At 35.4% G+C, this 20315-nt stretch overlaps 1 protein-coding gene across 6 annotated transcripts in view; it reads left to right on the top strand.

Moving 5' to 3' along the window:
• The window catches only part of LOC127710176 (cytochrome P450 10-like), a 270280-nt gene that overhangs the window by 241232 nt on the left and 8733 nt on the right, over nt 1-20315 (top strand). For all 6 annotated transcript variants that reach the window (XM_052215935.1, XM_052215937.1, XM_052215933.1 and 3 more), the window contains 6 exons: nt 879-1089; nt 4850-5093; nt 5479-5657; nt 16099-16285; nt 17409-17592; nt 20113-20279. In XM_052215935.1, the coding sequence (XP_052071895.1) occupies nt 882-1089; nt 4850-5093; nt 5479-5657; nt 16099-16285; nt 17409-17592; nt 20113-20279 (1169 nt within the window). In that variant the 5' untranslated portion in view covers nt 879-881. The remainder of the gene's footprint in view (nt 1-878; nt 1090-4849; nt 5094-5478; nt 5658-16098; nt 16286-17408; nt 17593-20112; nt 20280-20315) is intronic.

Below are 20315 nucleotides of genomic sequence, written 5' to 3'. Positions count from 1 at the left end.
ACCATATTCATCGAGGTAAAAAGTGAGAGGGTGAAAATCTTCTCCTGATATGCAAGTTATATTTGCCACTGAGCGTTAATACCAATTTATCACCATATTTATATAATTATCGAGGTGAAAAAGTGAAAACGGGCCGATCTTGTCCTGATATGCATGTTATATTTGTTACTGAACGTTAATATCAATTTATTACCATATTCATCGAGGTGAAAAAGTGAGAAGGTGGAGATTGTGTCATGATATCATGTTATAATTGCCACTGAACATTAAAATCAATCCATCACCATATTCACCGGGGTGTAATTGTGAGAAGGTAGAGATCTTGTCCTGATATGCATGTTATATTTGCCAGTGAACCTTAATATCAATTCATCACCATATTCTTTGAGGTAAAAAAGTTAAAAAGTGGGTTGGTGGAGATCTTTAGAAACAATTTATCCTCTCTATGTGTTCGTGTTCCTGTTTCAAGTGAAGAACCTGGTCAGTGGTTGTCTTTTGTTTTGATCTTGATTGTTGCTTTACGTAGTTTGTTGGACTCATTTGCAACTTTTAAGATTAGAAGCTTTATAGACAATATCATAGCCATACAGAAGAAAAAAAGACAAAATTAAAGACAAGTAACATTCTCCAAAACCCTACAAAGAAAACAAAGAAAAAGATTGAGCAACTAACAACCCAACAAATAACCGGGGTGAACTCAGTTCCTGCCTCAATATTAATACCCGTCGTGTTAGTTATTGGTGTAAATTAAATTACGGAGATTACTCGCATTGGACGGTGTCTCAATCAAAGCAAAAAAGGAACATTAAACATTACCGAAACACGTTTCACCAATATGTTATATATTTCATCAATTATCCGTACTTTTTTTTTTACAGAAAATGCCTATTTTACACAAGTGCAGACCATTACAGTTGATGAACCACCAGGCATGCGCGAAGGTGTTCTCGTGTTGTACACGTCGAACGTCTGCAACTACAACAGCAAATAATGGAACAAAACCAACACATTCTATTAAACCATTCAGTGAGATGCCAGAGGCACTATCAGGACCACGTTTTTTATCAATTTTTTATTTTATATATTTGTGTAAGTATAGATACATACTATTATACTCAAACACAATAGAAACGCACCACCTTTATTTATTTCTTTGAATATAAATAAGAAGATGTGGTGTGATTGCCAATGAGACAACTCTTCACAAGAGACCAAATGATACAGAAATTAATAACTATAGGTCACCATACTACCTTCAACAATGAGCATGGCCCATACCGCATACCCATAAATGGCCCCGAAAGGACAAATGTAAAACAATTCAAACGAGAAAACTAACGGCTTAATTAATGTACAAAAAAATGAACGAAAAACAAATATGTAACACAGCAACAAACGACAACCACTGAATTACAGGCTTCTGACTTGGGACAGGCACATACATACAGAATGTGCTGGGGTTAAACATGTTAGCGGGATCCCAACTCTTCCCCTAATCTGGGACAGTGGTGTAACAGAACAACATAAGAACGAACTATAAAAATCAGTTGAAAAAGGGTTAACTCATCAGATGGATACAAATAGGAATACATCTAACAAAAACACAGAGTGGACATGGCTGGGTAATTGTACATCCCAACAACAAAAAGACACTAAGTACAGATCTGAGAGTACTCGCAGCTACTGACAGCTAGTTCAAAGCCACTAACAACTAATAAAAAAATCATGCATCTAAGACTAAATTATCAATCAGTACATATCCAACATCCAATGGATTTAGTGTAAAGACGTCAGAAAAAGTCAGAAAAAAACATGACATTGTGCAATGCCAAGATACAGGTATCGACAGATTGTAGATCCATGAATGTGCATATGTATATAACAATTATAATATTTAGTTTGCTTTTAATTTACTGATATCAAAATCAATATTAATACCAATAAAAACAATATTCAAAGACCTAATTACAGTGTACATTATTAGTATTAACTTAAACTCCTTAAAAACTAACTGAAATAAGTCATAGTTATTTGACACGTTATTTCTAGAGTCAAATTTTGAAAATGAAAATTTTCTGAATTTAAACTTTTGGAATTGCATTATTTGAGACGTTTACATATTTATTCTTTCGTCACTAAGAGGAAAATGGGTCAGTAAACCATGGATTTGCGTTATTTGTGTTGCTAAGTACAATTTGATATTTGATTATAATTCATAATTATTTAAAATATTCGAAATATATTAAGAATATTTTCAAGGAGAACAAAGTTTTTTTATGTTGTCTTTTTAATGAAAGAGGTAACTAAGGCCAATTTCCCCTGCATTTATTTCACAACAGGGCAATTTTCAAAAACTCAAGTCATTTAATCTTTGAATTAGTTAAATTTGTTGTATCAATGCTCAGTATATGCATTTTAAGGTTCTAACAGTATTATGGGCTATTTTATTCAGATAGCCAATCTCATAAACACCCCAATTTTGGCTCTTTTGAAAAATCTATAAACATGCACTAAGGGTCTCTTGTTTGGTAACTTATTCATATGGTAAAAAAGAAAACACAGGAAATTAACGTACATTCACATGATACAAATCGAAGTACAATAAACTGCTTTGCCCAGCGCAGCTGGATACGACCGCAAAGGTCCATCCCTGAACAGTTGGGGGCAAAAATGGACACAATATTCGCACTTGATACAGGTCTGAATTTGGATTGTAATTAAATATTTGACACATAATAGGTTTCTGACACAGAATAACTAGTCGAAGAACTTGAATTGGTTATGTGATTTGAATTGATATTCATTTTTTTGCTTTTGTGCAATACACTATGCTGTTGCAAATTGACCCCCTCCCCTCCCTAAAAAAAATTATTGTACCCCCCCCCCTTTTTTTTGCAAAAAATAAATAATATTTGAAGAATAAAGGCAACAGTAGTATACCGCTGTTCGAAACTCATAAATCGATAGAGATAAAAACAAATCCGGGTTACAAACTAAAACTGAGGGAAACGCATCAAATATAAGAGGAGAACGACGACACAACAAAAGCACAACATTAAAATGTAACACACACAGAAACGAACTATAATATAACAATGGCCATTTTCCTGACTTGGTACAGGACATTTTAAGAAAAAAATGGTGGGTTGAACCTGGTTTTGTGGCATGCCAAACCTCCCGCTTTTAAGGCAACGTCAAACACAACACCAAAACGACAACATCACATGACAGGACCACAATACAAATAAATGGGAGAACATATAGAACAAAGAAACACACGAATAATAGCTAGCAGAAGGTACTAGGCTTAAAATTCAATACGCCAGACGTGCGTCTCGTCCACACAAGACCAACCAGTGACGCTCAGATAAAAAAAGTTTGAAAGCCAAAACAAGTACAAAGCTGAAAAGCACCGAGGACCAAAACTTCAAAAAAGTTGCGCCTAACACGGACAGGATTTTCTGCCTGGGACAAGAACATCCTTATTATATAGAATAATTTATAATGTTGCAAACAGTAAATTTTATAAAATGACTATATAATAGATATACATGATAAAACCAAAGTGGGGACTAACTACAGAATAAAAACGGATACATTACATAAAACAACTTAATCCAACATATAAAAATACACAGCCGAGTTAGCTAAAGCCTCAACGCACAAAGTGACGTCACATTTGAAATTCTTAAAAAACACACAAAGTGACGTCACATATGAATTTGTAAAAATATTTCCCAAAAATAAGATAGGATTAGGATTGATTCAAGATTAGATTTGTAATACTGCCATTGCATTTATTAATAACAATGAAAATTACAATACTTATTAATATCAAACTGTGGTAGTAATTAGATAATTAATTGTATTATCTAGCTATGTCGGTGTTTCTTCTGAATCAAACTGTAAACCAAATATATCGTATAAATTTCTTTTTAATTTCTGAAATCTTGAGAACAAATTGTCCCCCCCCCCCCACCCCCAATTTTTTTAACCTCCCCCCCCCCCCCCCCACCCTTTTTCCAAAAAACAATCTTTCCCTCAAGATATGGTCATAATCTCGATTCAAATTTCCAATGGAGTTTGCAACCATAATAACCCATTTAAATACATCATAAAAGTCTTAAAATAGAAAATGACATACATAATCATGGCTAAAATTTAATTACCTTCATCAGCATTTTTAAAATAGTAACTTCTAAAAATATATTGACAGCTAATCACCTCAAGACAATACAATATTTCTTTGTACATAATTTAAAAGCAGTGTAAGGGAGGTAATTCAAAATGATGAATTTGAATTACTTCCCTTACTCTGCTTTTAAATTATGTTTTGTACTTAAGTAATTGTCCATTAACCAGGACACCCTTGTTTTTCCCCCTTTTTTTTGCCCCTAATTCCTAAACGGTTTGAGCCATAACCCCCCAAAGCCATTTTTTACCATCCCTTTGTGGTATGGAAACTTGTGGTATAATTTCAGAGAGATCCATACACAATTCCACAAGTTATTGTCTGGAAACTAGAAAAATGCTTATTTGGGCCTCTTTTTGGCCCCTAATTCCTAAACTGTTGGGACCATAACCCCCAAAATCAATCCCAACCTTCCTTTTGTGGTCAGAAACCTTGTGTTAAAATTTCATATATTTCTATATACTTATACTTAAGTTATTTTGCGAAAACCAAATGTCTCCGGACGACGCGGACGACGACGACGACGACGTGATACCAATATACGACCGCAAAATTTTTTGTGGTCGTATAAAAACTAGTTAAAATTACAAAAATTAAAAATGTGTGAGTTTTTTCCATAAAATTTGATTTTGTCATATTTATCTTTCCATTATCAAGATATCACAAAAAAGAGCCCAGTAATGACGTCATACTACACGATGATGAAACAGAGGCACGGTGACATATGGAAACAAAACATCAACATCGGAAAGGGAGACAACAAATATATTGTTATGGTCGGTCATCCAGACTACGCTAAAACAGTATTCCAAGCACCAGAGACAGAACACAGGAGATTTAAACTACAATTAATAGACCTTTTGACAAAGAAAAACAATTTTCCAAAATCTTTGGCGTTACTGTACGTATTTTCAAACATTATCACAGTTAATTTCTTGATTTATATATTTTAACTTACGTAAATAGAATGCACGAGTAATTTTCAAAGTTCAAATCAGTGTAAAATAAACATAGGGAATCACAAAAAAAGTCTTTTAGGAGCGTGGCAAGGTCAGTCAACAGTGTACGCCCAGACTGCTATGCATTCATCACCCTTTATATGAAACTCATATAAAATTGTTAACCCAAAACGTACTCACGGCATAAATGTCTCTCTTAGTCTGAGCATGATCTAATTACAAATTACTTAATCAAAATTGAAACAAACTGGGTTTTTTTAATTGATTATTCCCTTCTGAAACAAAATGTTTTTTCCCATATGCATGTATTTTTATTGTCATTGACAGGGACGGAAAAGAATGGGAAGAGCAAAGAAAGCCGACACAAGAAAAGATGTTGCGTCCTGCTGTTGTGGCGAATTACGTACCTCTAATTGAAAAAGTTACCAACGATTTCATTGAGAAACTAGGAAGGAAAGAAAAAACTGAAGATTTGTTTACAGATTTGCTCAACTATGCGACGGAAAGTTTGTATGATTTTAAAGATAACTATATTTTGGTATTATTCTTTGACAGGCGTATAGAAAACGGATGCAGCCAGTTTCGAGATTTCGCGTTGTATATTTTAAGGAAAGAAGGCGAAAATTCAAAATGCAAAATCGTGAAAACGCAAAAATGCAAAGACGAAATCACGAAAATTTCATTTCGCGATTTTGCGTTTTTGCTTGTGCGATTTCATGTTTTGCTCTCTTAATTTAGCATTTTTCGCGTTATCGCCTGTTTTCTTACAAAAATACAACGCTAAATCGCAAAAAAACTGTAACCCAGATCATCCGTGTGGTTCATGCTTCAGTTTATCGGCGTGTACAAAACACCCGCACTGAAATTAAAGCACGGGGCGGCGGTGGAATATTGACGGGTCAGTATAAATATTTCATAAAATTTTAACTTGTTTACAAATTTTTGAATTTTATTTCAATTATTTATACTTACCAGTCAGAAACATACTTTTGGATAGATTCCAAAGCAGTCCATCCTACTGAACTGGAGGCGTATGCTGTATAAATTTCTGTCATCTAAATTGTACCATATTAGTTGAGCAGCTTACCACAAACATCATGCAAATGGTGATACAAGCATGAAACTTTGTAAGAACATACCTTTAGGTGTATTTAATCATATTAAAGGGATCGCCACAAAAAAATACCATCCCATCTTGACGGCCATCTTTGATTTTCAAAATGACGTCTATCCAGGTAAAAGACATCAAATGAATGTTCCCTTCTGCATACATATTGCTTGTATTTTATTCAAAATGTTACTAGATAGAGTGAATGAAGGTGTATTTGTCTTATTGTAGTTATAAAACATGACATCCGGACAAATATCGGTAGATAACTCACTTGGTTTTATGAATATCTTACATTTGATCCATACTAGAAAGTGATTTATTTGCACTACCAGAGCACACTGTCAGCTTTATAAGATTAAAGTGCTCCCAAATACTCCATGATTGATAAAATTATTAAGTCATGGAGTCGTACCTGAATCGACAGGATGTTCTAACGCGAGAGAGCCGAGCCAAGGAGGAGGGGCTTATTCCTCTGGATGGTGTACAGATCGCATATGGTAGTTAAATGATGCTGGATGAACGATCGGGCTGAATGTAGGCAAACTTTTAATTGGGTTAACCGAATTTAGTTATATCTCATACAACAAACTGCTATACAGGTGGTAAAAGGATAATCACTCGACCTGAATATCAGACGTATTAAGATATTTTATTTAGACAATATTTGCGTTATTGTTCTATCGTTACATTGTTGATCTCTTTAGTTTTTTTATATAATAGTTGATTTTTTGAATTGGCGAAAAGAGTTCGCTTGTCAGCTTCCTCAACAGATATTTATAGTTGGGAAATTGATTAGACAAAATGTGTATGTCAAGAAGACACAAACGACCTAATGAAATCGGCAGCTGTAGGATATACAATAATGGGCAAAAATATCCCTCATTTTCATGAAATAAATGCACTCCCTATCCTTCAAGATATTCGCCGATTAAACGACGGAGAGGGAATTGAAAGCAGAATGAAAAAGAAAAATGATAAGTGTCATAATTTGTGCAGAATAAAGTTAAACAATGCAAAACTTTAGAGAGCCCAGAAACGCAATATGTTACCAATGCCATCTGGAAGTTCGAGTGAATGCAAGTTCCCCTAAAGTTTTGAAAAGTTCTCTTCGTTTGAAAGACCAACAACCAGATCCCGTTGAAAATTTGCATCAAAGTTTCATTTGTAATAAAGAGTTGCCTTTATCCGCAATGACAATGAAACTGAACCAACTATTAGTGGATTGTGCAACAGTTCTACAAGATAAACAGCTATTGGCAAAACTAAGTAGTGGTCATGTTATAACACAAGAATTGAGAGAGAGAGAGAGAGAGAGCAAATAAGAGACAAAAATAGGCCGAAAGCATTTGTACTCATGAGGAAAATATGATGAAAGAAACTGCATTAGCTGAGCTAGTTACATACATCTTTGAAACTCAACGAAATTCTGAAGATTCAGTGGTGTGTTGATTAGCAGCCCTGGCAAACCTATACGGCGAAAGATTGACACAACTTGGTTCTTATTATATTGGACTGTCACGTAGTGTTTTAGCGATTTTTTTTAACATTGTCATAAAGCGGAAGGTTTGGTATGCCATCAAACCTGGTTCAACCCACCATTTTTTTCTTAAAATGTCCTGTACCAAGTCAGGAATATGGCATTTGTTATCAAATAGTTTGTTTTTTATGTGTGTTGGCGTTTGTTTTTGTTGAACTTTGGTGTTCCTGTTGTTCCTTTGTTTTCCTCTTATAGTTGATGTGTTTCCCTTGGTTTTGGTTTGTAACCCGGATTTGTTTTTTTCTCAATCGATTTATGACTTTTGAACACCGGTATACTACTGTTGTCTTTATTCTCTTGCACATGTACACTCTACGCCCTTAATATAAAGAACAAGTTTTTTGCAGAAGATGCCAGAACTAGAAGCATACACAAAAAACAGAGATGTCCTTGTGATGTTTGAAAAAGATATAGGACCAGCTTTCTCATTTGCTTGCAACTACAATGACACCATACATATGATAAAAGACGGCCGTAATGATTCGCTGCCAGTAAGCTACCAAGAAGACAACATTTTCTGGATCCTTGGTCTTTGAAGATATCGATGACAGCATACCTCCTTTGTTACAGTTGGTGAAAATGATAGAACATGGACCTGAAAATAAATCGCAATTAGACAACGTTTCTACAATGTTCGACTTAGCTCTAGCCCAACTATTAATGTTTAATTACCATGCAAACACCCAGAGGGCTCAAGTACAACATAGACATTCCGCTGATCGTGTGGAACCATTTTGTGTGTATCTTGGACTATTACTCTTAGCAAAAACCAGGAAGAGACAGCTTATAGATACATTATTTCAACATGGGTTATGCATCTCTTGTGATCAGGTACTGAATATATCAACTAAACTAGGTGAAGCTGTAGTTGAACGTTTTTTGAATGAGAGTGTGGTTTGTCCGCCTTTATTCAATTGCAAGGTGTTTACCACAGCTGCGGTCGATAACATAGACCACAATCCAGTTCAAAAACATCAAAATAATCTTTTCATCGGACCAGAATCTCTACTTTTCAACATGCAATGAAAGAAAATGTTGGTGTTAGAAGGGATCAGATAACATTACTTACAAGTAAACCAAAATCTAAAAAGGTACCTGAACTCCCTGATGCTTACATGAATATGAAACCTGCATATCTTAAAACAAAAACAGAACCACTTATTCTGCCCGCGGATTTTACTGCCATTCTTAACTACTCATGAGTTTACAGAATGAGTATGAGTGGTCCTTGTAATCACGAGGAAGCAGACACAAGGATATTTGTTCAAAAGTGCAACTGAAAGGGGGTGTAAGTCGACACTGAAAACCAGCCTAGCTCAGTTTTTTTTCAAGAAACTACAAGTAGAAAAACTTTGGGCGGCATTTGGAAAAGGAAAAGACCTGCAAGATGGCATCCGATTCACGAAATTGATCATGCTTTTGGTTCTAAATCAGAGGTTTTGCCATTTTTCCAATCTTGAACTGAACGTGACACTGTCTTTACTTTTCTTTGAAAGGGAAAGAAGTCGACAAGGACGACGTGTGAAATATTTGATGACGTAACCGAAGTGTTTGGGCGATTGAGTAAGAAACCTGCATTGGTCAGTGAAGCTGATATGGAGTTGATAGAGGCATTTGTTGTAGTTATGTACGACAGACCCACAATAACATTTGACATCAATGAATCCAGGCTTAAATTGTTTGTACGCAACGCAAACAAAGACAGTATGGCACAATTCCGCCCATCAGAGCTGCACTGCTTGAGTACACCAAACGAGCTGCATATCAAGGTGGTAATATATGGGGACAGGCAGTCACACATGAACAACGTCTACTTAGTCTGGGCGAATGGGGATGAATTGATGAGACCGCAGATGGGTTGTGGATTCCAAATTGGACAAAATTAGCAGCCATTGCAGCATCTTGCCAGGAGTTACACAAATGTGGATGCAAGAAAACTTGTTTTGGTAGATGCAAGTGCTACAAACCTGGTTTGACATGTACAAAATTGTGTTCCCGTAGCTGTTAGAACAAAATACATCGGATAAAACATTAATTGACCTTCCTGCATGTCTTTAATAATTAACAATATATCAAACGGACATTTTTACAGCATATCCTGACCACTATTATTTAACTCGATCATATGAAATTTTACAACCCTAACCGTAAGTGGTGATTTTTTTCTACAATTACTGTCTGTTTGGCATATTTTCATGTCATTTTGATGTATTTGAAATAGTTGTCATGACCTTTATCAGATTAAAAAGGTGTGGATCTGTTTTCAAATTTCAAATATTTAGCAAACTGATGTCAATTGTAAATACAAGATGGCCGCCAAGAAAAAATTCAAAAGATGTTGGCTACCCCTCTAATATGCTAAAGTACACCCTTAAGAACGTATGTGCCAAAGCCTATGCTTGTTTCACCATTTGCATGATTTTGTCAACTTTCGGTATTAAGCCGCCCCACTATATGTACAAATGTCTATATATAACACATCAATAGTTCAACACAAAATAATGTTCATCATGAAATCATCATATTTAAAATACTTCCACCAATAACAAATTCTTCAACGCAACTCGCCGAAAAATTTAACATATTTACAAATTGTCTAATACATCGAATGACAAATCTCTGAGATAGAATTTTCCAAATGTTGACTCTGAACTCCAATCAGCTGCTTCTAAAATAAAATTTATAGATGCACCTTTGTATAAAGCCCAAGAGGGTCCAATTGCTCTAGTTGAATGTGCCTTGATATTGTTCAATGAAGAATCAGGGTACGCTAATTTAATCACTTAAACGATCCATTTAGAAATAGTTTGTGACGTTACAGGCTTATGCGGTTCACATGTAGAAGGGAAAAGTTTTCCCTGTTGGTCTTTATCTAAACTACTTCTAAATTTCTTTGTTCTTTCTATGTATTGTAACAGACATGTAACAGGATCTAACTTTTTATTGTCTGTGAATGCAGGAACAACAATTTTTGAATTTCTATGATTCTGTCGATCCTGCTTTGCCAAACCACATCTAATAAATGTAATGCCTTTTTGTTGTATCCTCATAAAGGAATGGTTCACTCTGAGAGACTGCAAATCGCTACATATCCTGAAAGTGGTAATAGAGTTTTAAATGTCAAATGTTTCAAATCAATATTTTCAATAGGTTCAAAAGGTTCTTTCTGCAATAAGGTTAAAACCAACTGCAAATCCCATTCCGATAATAATTTTGTGGTAGGCGGTCTAGAATAAAAAAAAACTTTAATAAGTCTTGTAATATATAGATGTTGACTTACTGCAGTATTATCAACTTGAGGTAAAACATTGGGAAGCATAGACCTGTACCCTGCAATAGTCCTATATTGCAATCCACTTTCAAACAGATAGGCTAAAAATCTGCTACCTGATTTAAAGTTGCATTATGGGGATTAATTTCCCTTGTACTACACTAGCTACAGTACTTCTTGAATTTTGCACTTTAGTCTTTCTGAGTTCCTTTCCTCCATGAAGCTGAGAGTAAATTTCTTGCTTCTTTAGAAAAGCCCTCTGCTTGGAAAGATCTGTTGATAGAAGCCAAGCAGTCAGACTGAATACTCCCGGGTCCGGATGAAATACTTGGGACCTCGGTTGACAGAGACGGTCTGACTGTATCGGGAGACTGACAGGGTAATCTATCAATAGTTGAAGTAATTCCGTATACCAGTGTCTCCTGGGTTACAAAGGAGCTTTCAGAAGAATCTGACACTGGAACTGCTTCATATATTGCAATATCTTGGGTATCAGGCAGATTGGGGGATATGCGTAGGCATACATTTTCTCCCAAGATATTGTCAGGACATCCAAGGGAAAAGCTTGGGGATGTGGAAGAATTTTTTTTCTGCTCAGATAATCTGCAATTATGTTTTTCTTTCCCATTATATGAGCTGCTTTCAGGGTTATATTGGATTGAATTGCTAAAGTCCAAAGTTCCCAGGTTTTGTAACAGAACTGAGGTGATTTGGTACCCCCTTTTTTGTTGATGTACTGGACCACTGTTGTGTTGTCTGATCTTATCAGTGCAGATTTCCCTATCAGATATTTTAGAAAAGGTTTGATTGTGAGCACTACTGTTTCTAATTCCAGGTAATTTATGTGTTTCTTGCTCTCTGAAACAGACCATTCCCTTTGAACAAATTTCTTGTCCATTACACCCCCATAACCTGTTTTTAGAGCATCTGTAGTTATGGTTATACAAGTCTGTTGAGGTTGCAAAGAGCGGCCTTTATGGCGAATTTAACCACCTAATTAGATGAAATTTGAAATGATGTGTCACTGGGACTAATGTTTTGAACTCTTGACATGCCGGTCTCAAAAAAGAGAGAAGATGGAGTTGAATTGGTCTCATGTACAAACGAGCATTTGGAATTGATTCTATACATGAGGCCATTATCCCCAAAAGATGAAGAAAATCTAAAGCTGTCACTTGGATTTCTTTCATTATTTTTTGAATGGCTAGATTCAACTTGTCTTTTCGTTGCTGTGTTGGGAATATTAACCCTTTTTCCAGGTCGAAAAGTGCCCCTAAATAAATCAATTTCTGACTCGGAACTTGTTTGGATTTTTCTTTGGTCACTATGAACCCTAGCGATACCAAGAGATTGAGACATTCTGCTCGATCTAGGCATAGATGTGATTTTGTTGATTTATTATTAACCAATCGTCCAGATATACTACTAATCTTATATTTTTCGTTCTCAAGTAGGTTGCCACTACGGACACTACTTTTAGAAAGACTCGTGGGACAGATGTTGGACCGAAGCAAAGAGCTTTGAATTGAAATGCTTGATTTTGAAGGTAAAATCTTAGATATTGGCAATGACTTGGAAACATTGGGACATGTAGATACGCATCGCTTAGGTCGAGCGTTATGGCCCAATCTCCTGGTTTTACTATATTCAAGACTTTGGTCAGTGAATCCATCTTGAAATGTTTTTTTTTAAGATACCCGTTGAGAGGTCTCAGATTTATGACTGGTCTCATCTTCCCATTTTTTGGGGGACCATGTGCTGTAAAAACCTGATTGATTTTGTTCTCTCTGAACCTGTTCTATTGCATCTTTTTCTAATAAAATATTTACTTCTTGAAGTAAAATTTCCATATTTTTTGAGACACAATTGTTTGTTTTATTCCCTGCCAAATTGGTTTCTTTATGAACTCTAACTTGTAATCTTTTTCTATTACAGACAAAACCGATTGGTCGTTTGTTATCTTTTTCCAATTTTCTATAAATAAAATCTGAGGCGACCCCTACTGGAATCTTGACTTGATTGTGAAATAAAATTACCTGTATCTCTGAGTCAGCTGGACTGTTTCGTGGGGATACGAAAAGAACCCCAGGAACCTGTACCACTATTTGATGTCTTGGCATCTTTGTCTTTCATGTCTTTATTTCCAAAGCCACCTCTCTCTATAAAGACTTATTAGACGAATTTATAGAAGACTGTCTATTAGTACGGTTTCTTATAATTATTATTGTAATTATTATAAGTTGAGTTTCCTGCAAACTTTGATTGTTTATTTGACCAACTATCACGACTATCATACTCCAACTTTCTTTTGTTGGTTTTGTGAAACTCCGGTAACAAATCTTCCAATTGTTCCCTTTGTTCTCTCCTTTTCTCAAGTTGTTTTTCTAGACCTTGTCCAAAAACACCATCGTCAGAAAGCGGTAAATAAAGTACCTTAGCTTAAATATCATTTAAATTATTTATGCCTGCATCTGTTGCAGCACATTTCCTTCTAATTATATGATGAAAGGCTCCAGCTCTACCCATTTGGTCAATAGATTTGGTTTACATAGCAAATAAATCTTTTACTAATTGACAATTTTCTTCACTAGCATTGTCATTTTCTAAATTACCCAACAAAGTGCCCAAAGCTTGTTGCATATACGAAATAGAAATTATTCCCATTCTGGAAGCTACCTTTCCAGAATAGGATAGCTTCTCAATTTGTTTCACAGGTTGAGAAAATAACTGTTTTTGCTTGTCCCAAGATTTCACAGTCTTATTTGTATGCACACGTTTAATCATAGGTTCTAGCATATCATCTAAACTTGGCACTTGTAACACTGGTAAAGATTTCTCATGTACAGGAAAACATGATCTATACTCATCTTTATAAGCAGACAAACGTTCAGGATGCTGAGTTCTCCAAGAATAAGATAAAATCTTAACTTGAGATTCATCTAAAATCAAACCTACTGACTGGTCACTATTGTCACCTAGTAAATCATCCTTAAAAATTTTAGCTAGTCTATCAACTTTACTGTTGCATGTAATGTTACCTGAAGAATTTTCATCAACAGTAGAAATATTCTGTACACTTGAATTTAAGTATTTACTAAACCTGTCAGTTTTCTTAGAATTACTGTTTTTATCAAGTAAATGACTACTCACTGATTGAGTATCACTCTCTTCATGATCTGAAATCAGACCCAACAGATCTCGTCTCTCTAGACGGTCTACTTGTAAAGATAGTTCTGAGCGTTTATCAAAATCTCTTACAATTCTTGGACTACCTAATTTAAGTTAGGTTCCAATCGAATTAATGGTCTACGTTCCCTCTGTACAGGGACGTTATCCATTCTCGTAACATCGTTCTCCTGTGTGGCTGACCCACCAGTTTGAGAACTATCTGCACTTTTATTAGCTGTCTGTAGGAAGCCAAAAAGTTAATCAAAACGCTTTTCAAAGCTTTCTTCTATGCTGAAAAGCTTCATTTCTAGTTCCGCCGTCTTGGTCGAACGTTTTTTTAAGATTTACTTGTTGAGGATTTGTTGCCGGTTCTGGCCATTTTTATATCCCGAATTTGGTTACCTGTACTTCCGGTAATACCGACAGAATCACTTTCTAATTCTTCTTCGGATATTCTATTCGTTTCTTCTATAGTTAAACAATTATATAGTCATAGTCAAACGACAAAATTATTGCGGCAGTAAAACATTTACTGACCGAATGCGAACGGAACGTGATTTGTACACGCCGAAAGATAAACTGAAGCATGAACCACACTGATGATCTGAGTTAGTGAATGTTTGAATCAAGATCATCTGTGTGTTTGCGAGTTATGAACGTAGTAAAGAAAGATAATCCAAAAGTATGTTTCTGACTGGTAAGTATAAATAATTGAAATAAAATAAACAAGAACTCTTCTTAGATATGATAATATTTAAAACATTGCTGTTTTTGCAAATTGATTTGAAATGAAAGAACTGGCGATTCTTCCTTTTATATAGGTTTACACGGAATGTATAAGGTCTTCTTGGTAGAATAGGATTCGCCACTTGCTTGCATTTGTAATAAACAATAATAATAAAAAGCAGTTATTCTTATATATACAGATCTTCAAAAAATCCGCATCGCTCAACTTTGATGCGCACCCTTTATCACACCCCTATTCAAATTTCATATTTATGACAGTAGTGGTTCCGACTTAATTACATGAAGTCCATGTTTTAATTTATGCAAGCTTCTCAAGAAATATTTTTCCTCAATGGGTCCTGAATGAAACGGTCATTAGAGCGTGACGTCATTTATTGAATGACGTCATTGTTTAGCATGTTACGTCACAGACGTCGAGTTTTCATATTTTCTAGCACACGAAATTCAACAATAAAAAAGAACTCAATGAAATACCATACAAAACACTGAAAAATACAATAAACAAAATATTTCTATGAACAACAGGACGCAAATTGTAAGGTAACCCAAGTGCCTCAGATGAATAATTAAGCAGTTCTTTTAAAGCTTTTAAAACAAGACAAAAGTAAATCTCAGGGTAACCCAGGTGCTTAGGATCAGAAAGCAGTTCATATATACTCTCCTGTTTAAATATATGATAAAGCGTATAAAACATGACAAAATCCGTATCACATGCCGTATCACCCTCGACCAATATCATCCCTCAGGCCTAAAGGCCCTCGGGCTGATATCGGTATCTCGGGATGATACGGCATATGATACGGATTTTGCCATGTATTATTCTCTATGTTATAAACATTTTGAATCTTCTGAAAGTAAAACTTTAAACACAAACCTATTTGATAATGACACGAACGCAGTACGATCCCACGTGGAATCAACTGTACATCATATACATGTATAGGTGAAATGTGCAGCATGATGATGTCGATTTCAGAGTATTCTAGCACGTGACATATATTCATTATTGATGGTTTAAAAATGAGGGACAAAACTAATATCGCCAAAAAATCTAAAATTTCAAACAAAGTCCGGTAGTCGAAAATACATGTAATTTATTTTTTCTGTTTTAAGGTGTTGGAATGTTATGTTTTAATAAAAGACTTGGCAGTCTGGAAAATGATAATAATCTTGTGGCTGTCCATGTCAGAAAATTATTTGAGATGCTTGGAACCTCAGTTATGAGACCAAGAAAGAGTCATATGTCCCCTGATTCAAGATTCTTCAAGGAATATGAAAAACACACATTTGAATTTGGAAAGTACGTATTTTTTTTTTCTTATTCGACAAGTGGTAACAGAGCGAGGTATGAAATATATCACGGTTTGAACTGTGCACATACTTTTTAATGATGATATCAATGATGTGTATGCATAAATCAGCCGATGTTATGTTATACTTATTTTTTTTTAAATGACCTTTTCCGCACTTCCTCCTTTTTTAACATCTGCTCTATTTATTGGACATGTTTAAAATAGGTCAAGGAACAGAAACTGGACCTTGTGACAGTGTTCTGTAAAAGTTTGCATACAAGTTTGAACTCAATTGAAATAAAAAAAAAATGCTTTTAGCTTTTATATTTTCTGAAATATTATTGGAGTATTGTTTTAAATAGATTTTATTATTTTGTTTAAAATGAGATATTTTTAATATAAAAGAAAAGATGTGGTATGATTGCCAGTGAGACAACTCTTTACAAGAGACCAAATGACACGGAAGTTAACAAATATAGGCCACCGTACGGCCTGCAACAACGAGCAAAGCCCATACCGCATAGTCATCTATAGAAGGCCCAGAAATGACAAATGTAAAACAATTCAAACGAGAAAACTAACGGCCTAACTAATGTACAAAAAAAGAACGACGAAAAACAAATATGTAACACAGCAACAAGCGACAACCACTGAATTACAGGCTCCTGACTTGGGACAGGCACATACATACATAATGTGGCGGGGTTAAACATGTTAGCGGGATCCCAAACCCTCCCCCTAACGTAGGACAGTGGTGTAACAGTACAACATAAGAACGAACTATAAAAGTCATGTGAAAAAGGCTTAACTCATCAGATGGATACAAATAGAAATACATCCTAAAAAACACAGGGTAAGCGTGGCCAGGTACTTGTATATCCCAACAACAACAAGGCAATTTGAACGTTTTTACAAATGTAGGTGTTTCTTTACTTATGTACGTTTATTTCAAAAGAATTCAGTAAACAATATTCCAGAAAAATACTGATCAAGATATTAAATGGATTTTTTGTTGTGATTTCCAGTTCCAGTGTAACATACTAAATATTATATGATGGAAAAAAGTCACTTTAACATGATCAGACATTGCTTACTTTAACATGATCAGACATTGCTTAAATTTACTTGCAGAATTGCAAGGGAAATACTCGATTCACAGAAAATATTTCTTTCTAAAATGAAAGACGAAGGAAAACTAGAAAAGTATCTTGAAGAGGAGCCAAACTTCTTGTACTCTCTTTTATCTGACCCAAGAGTAACAGAGGAGTCAGCGACTAACATGGTTATGTCTCTATTCGGTGCTGGAATTGAAACGGTGAGTATATTCATGTTTTTTTGTTATGGAATCAATGCGTTAACCAGTAAGACTTGTTACGATCAGACACGGGAGGGAGCATGGTAGGCTGTCACACCACAGTCCCAAGTAAGGGGATGGTTGGGCACCCGCAAATTTATACATGTTTAACCCTTCCACATTCTGTGTGCGTGTCCCAGGTCATGAGTTTATAATTCAGCGGTTGACGGATGCTGCTGTATATCGGTTGCTGTTTTTTCGTTTATCATTTTGTACATAAATCAGGCCCAGAACTTTCTCGTTTGAATATTTTTACACTTATCATGGGGGAAACTGTTTATTATAGATTTTTATGCGGTATTAGTTTTTCTCATCGTTAAAGGCCATACGGAGACGACATGCACCAGTGGCGTATCCAGAAATTTTAATAAGAGGGGGCCCACCGACTGCCTAAGAGGGGGCCCACTCCAGTCATGCTTCAGTGATTCCCTAAATAATCAACCAAATGTTTCTCATAAAAGGGGGGCTGGGGACCGGGCCCCCTCGAAAACCCCTAAATCCGACTCTGTGCATATGAAGTTGCTAACGGCAACGTCATTTGGTCTATGATACAAAGTCTTATCACTGTCAATCATACCACATCATAGTATTTGCATATCAAATATAAATGGACTGATATTTCATTGTTGAAAATCCAATATACAATGGCTTTAAAAAAATTTATACATATAATTTAACATTGAAAGAAATTTACCAAAGAAATAAAATGAAATCAGAAAAAATAATTATATGTGTCTTGTCTCTAGTATTTTGTGATTTTAGCAATGTAAATTTGAAAGGAAAGAGAGCCCACTGGAAGGCTTTATTTGTAACCTAATCATTTTTTTTTCGTTTTGCCAATGACTTAGATTTTTTACGAAGATGTTTTACCATAAGACGATATTTCGCCTAACATGACCTTCATTCGAACTTCGACATTTGTCCTTGAAATGTGGTTTTTAGAAATCATTATATTAAACATCAATTATTTGATCTTAATTGATACTCCAGGAAATGAAGGCCGTAACTAGGCATATTTTTTTAGTGATGCAGAGCTGATCGCCGAGCGGAGCGAGGCAAAAAATAGAGCCGAACGAAGCGAGGCGAAAAATTTCGGTAGGGGTCTGGGAAAAATGGTGTAAAATCCCTTATTCTGGGCATTTCCAGGGACCTTGACATCGTTGCATAGATTGAAGATGTCACGGTTTGATTTTAACCGCTTCATTGCGGACGATGCTACATATTAATTTTCAGCTTTAAGCCTTGAACAGGGTATATTGGGATCTACTTTGCCATTTCACCTTTCAGGAATATCGGATAATCCTATCTTTGGCATCTGAATTCACTGAGACATGTGGGGGGGGGGGGGGGGGGGGGGGAGGGGGTTACCCCCTATGTCATTTTATGTTATTTTAGGAATATCATTTTGAGTTTTTCATTCTACCACATGCTACCTTTTAATGTTATGGATACGGGAAATCGGATATAACTATATCGATTTATGTTATTCTAGGAATATTGATTTTTTAGCTTTTTTTTTTATGGGTACGGGGAAATTGGACTTTTGTTTCCGCCGTTTACATGTAGGTCCGTGATTTCAGATTATTTCTGGAAATAGTCAGTGGTAAGATATTTTAGATCGACAATCGAATAATGAGGGGGTAGGAGGGAGTCCGATCCCGAAATCCCGAATTGAAAGACACGAAATCCCGTATTCCCGAATGAGAAAACATTAAATCCCGTTTTAAAGGTCCTACTGTCCCTTAAAATTGGATTACGAGATGTTCTTTCAAATTTTAAGAACGAATAAAGTTGGGAAAAACGGGGAAATGAATACTCAGACAGGACTTATCCCGTGCCCCAGTACTTGATTTGTCAGTCTATTTATAGTTTTTGGATTAGTTCCAATGAAAATATATCCAATACTGGAACTCTTAACACCTGTTGTGATCATAAATAACATCAATTAGTTTACTAGAATTATTCCTTCCTCACCTTCAGCCTCGCTTTTCCTTTTTCTGCAAGAGCCTGTTTTTAACTGAAGATCCATGATGATTACCGGTTACTAGGTTAATGTTATCGAGAAACATTAAGCGGTGACTGAGATGCTGAGTTATATCCGGGGGAAATAATTTAAAAGGAACGATGTCAAGTTATAGAAATTAAGTTTGAGACAGAAAAAACAAATGAATACATTTCGTTTTTAATTACCATAAACAAATACACAAAAAAATAAATTTCAGTGTCGAAATTTTAGTGAGGCAATTGCCTCATTTGCCTCAATGGTAGTTACGGCCTTGGGTAATTGGTAGTTTCAGAATCTAAAAAAAAAATTTAAAAAAATGGCAGCATTGGTTTATTTTCCGTTTTTAGGAATTAGTTAATCAATCATAACGTTCTGGTGTATGCGTTGAAATTTTCACCCAGGATTGATTTGATTTAGTCTGAAACGGTGAATTTACTAAATAAATATGATTTATTTATTCATTTCTTTATTAAAAGTCCGCCAATACCCTGACGTTTGTACTAACTGATTTAAGCCTGTACCCTGACAAACAGAAAAAGCTGTATGAAGAAATACAAAGAATTGTTGGTGAAAGTACAAATCTAACGAAAGAACATCTCGCACGGATGTCTTACTTGAAGGCATGTGTCAAGGAAAGTCTGAGGTATGTGCTGTCTAAAATATCGGTTGTTTGACAATT

The sequence above is a fragment of the Mytilus californianus genome, unplaced genomic scaffold (assembly GCF_021869535.1).
Source record: "Mytilus californianus isolate M0D057914Y unplaced genomic scaffold, xbMytCali1.0.p SCAF_7, whole genome shotgun sequence".
NCBI lineage: Eukaryota > Metazoa > Mollusca > Bivalvia > Mytilida > Mytilidae > Mytilus > Mytilus californianus.
This window is presented reverse-complemented; position numbering and strand designations above follow the sequence as displayed.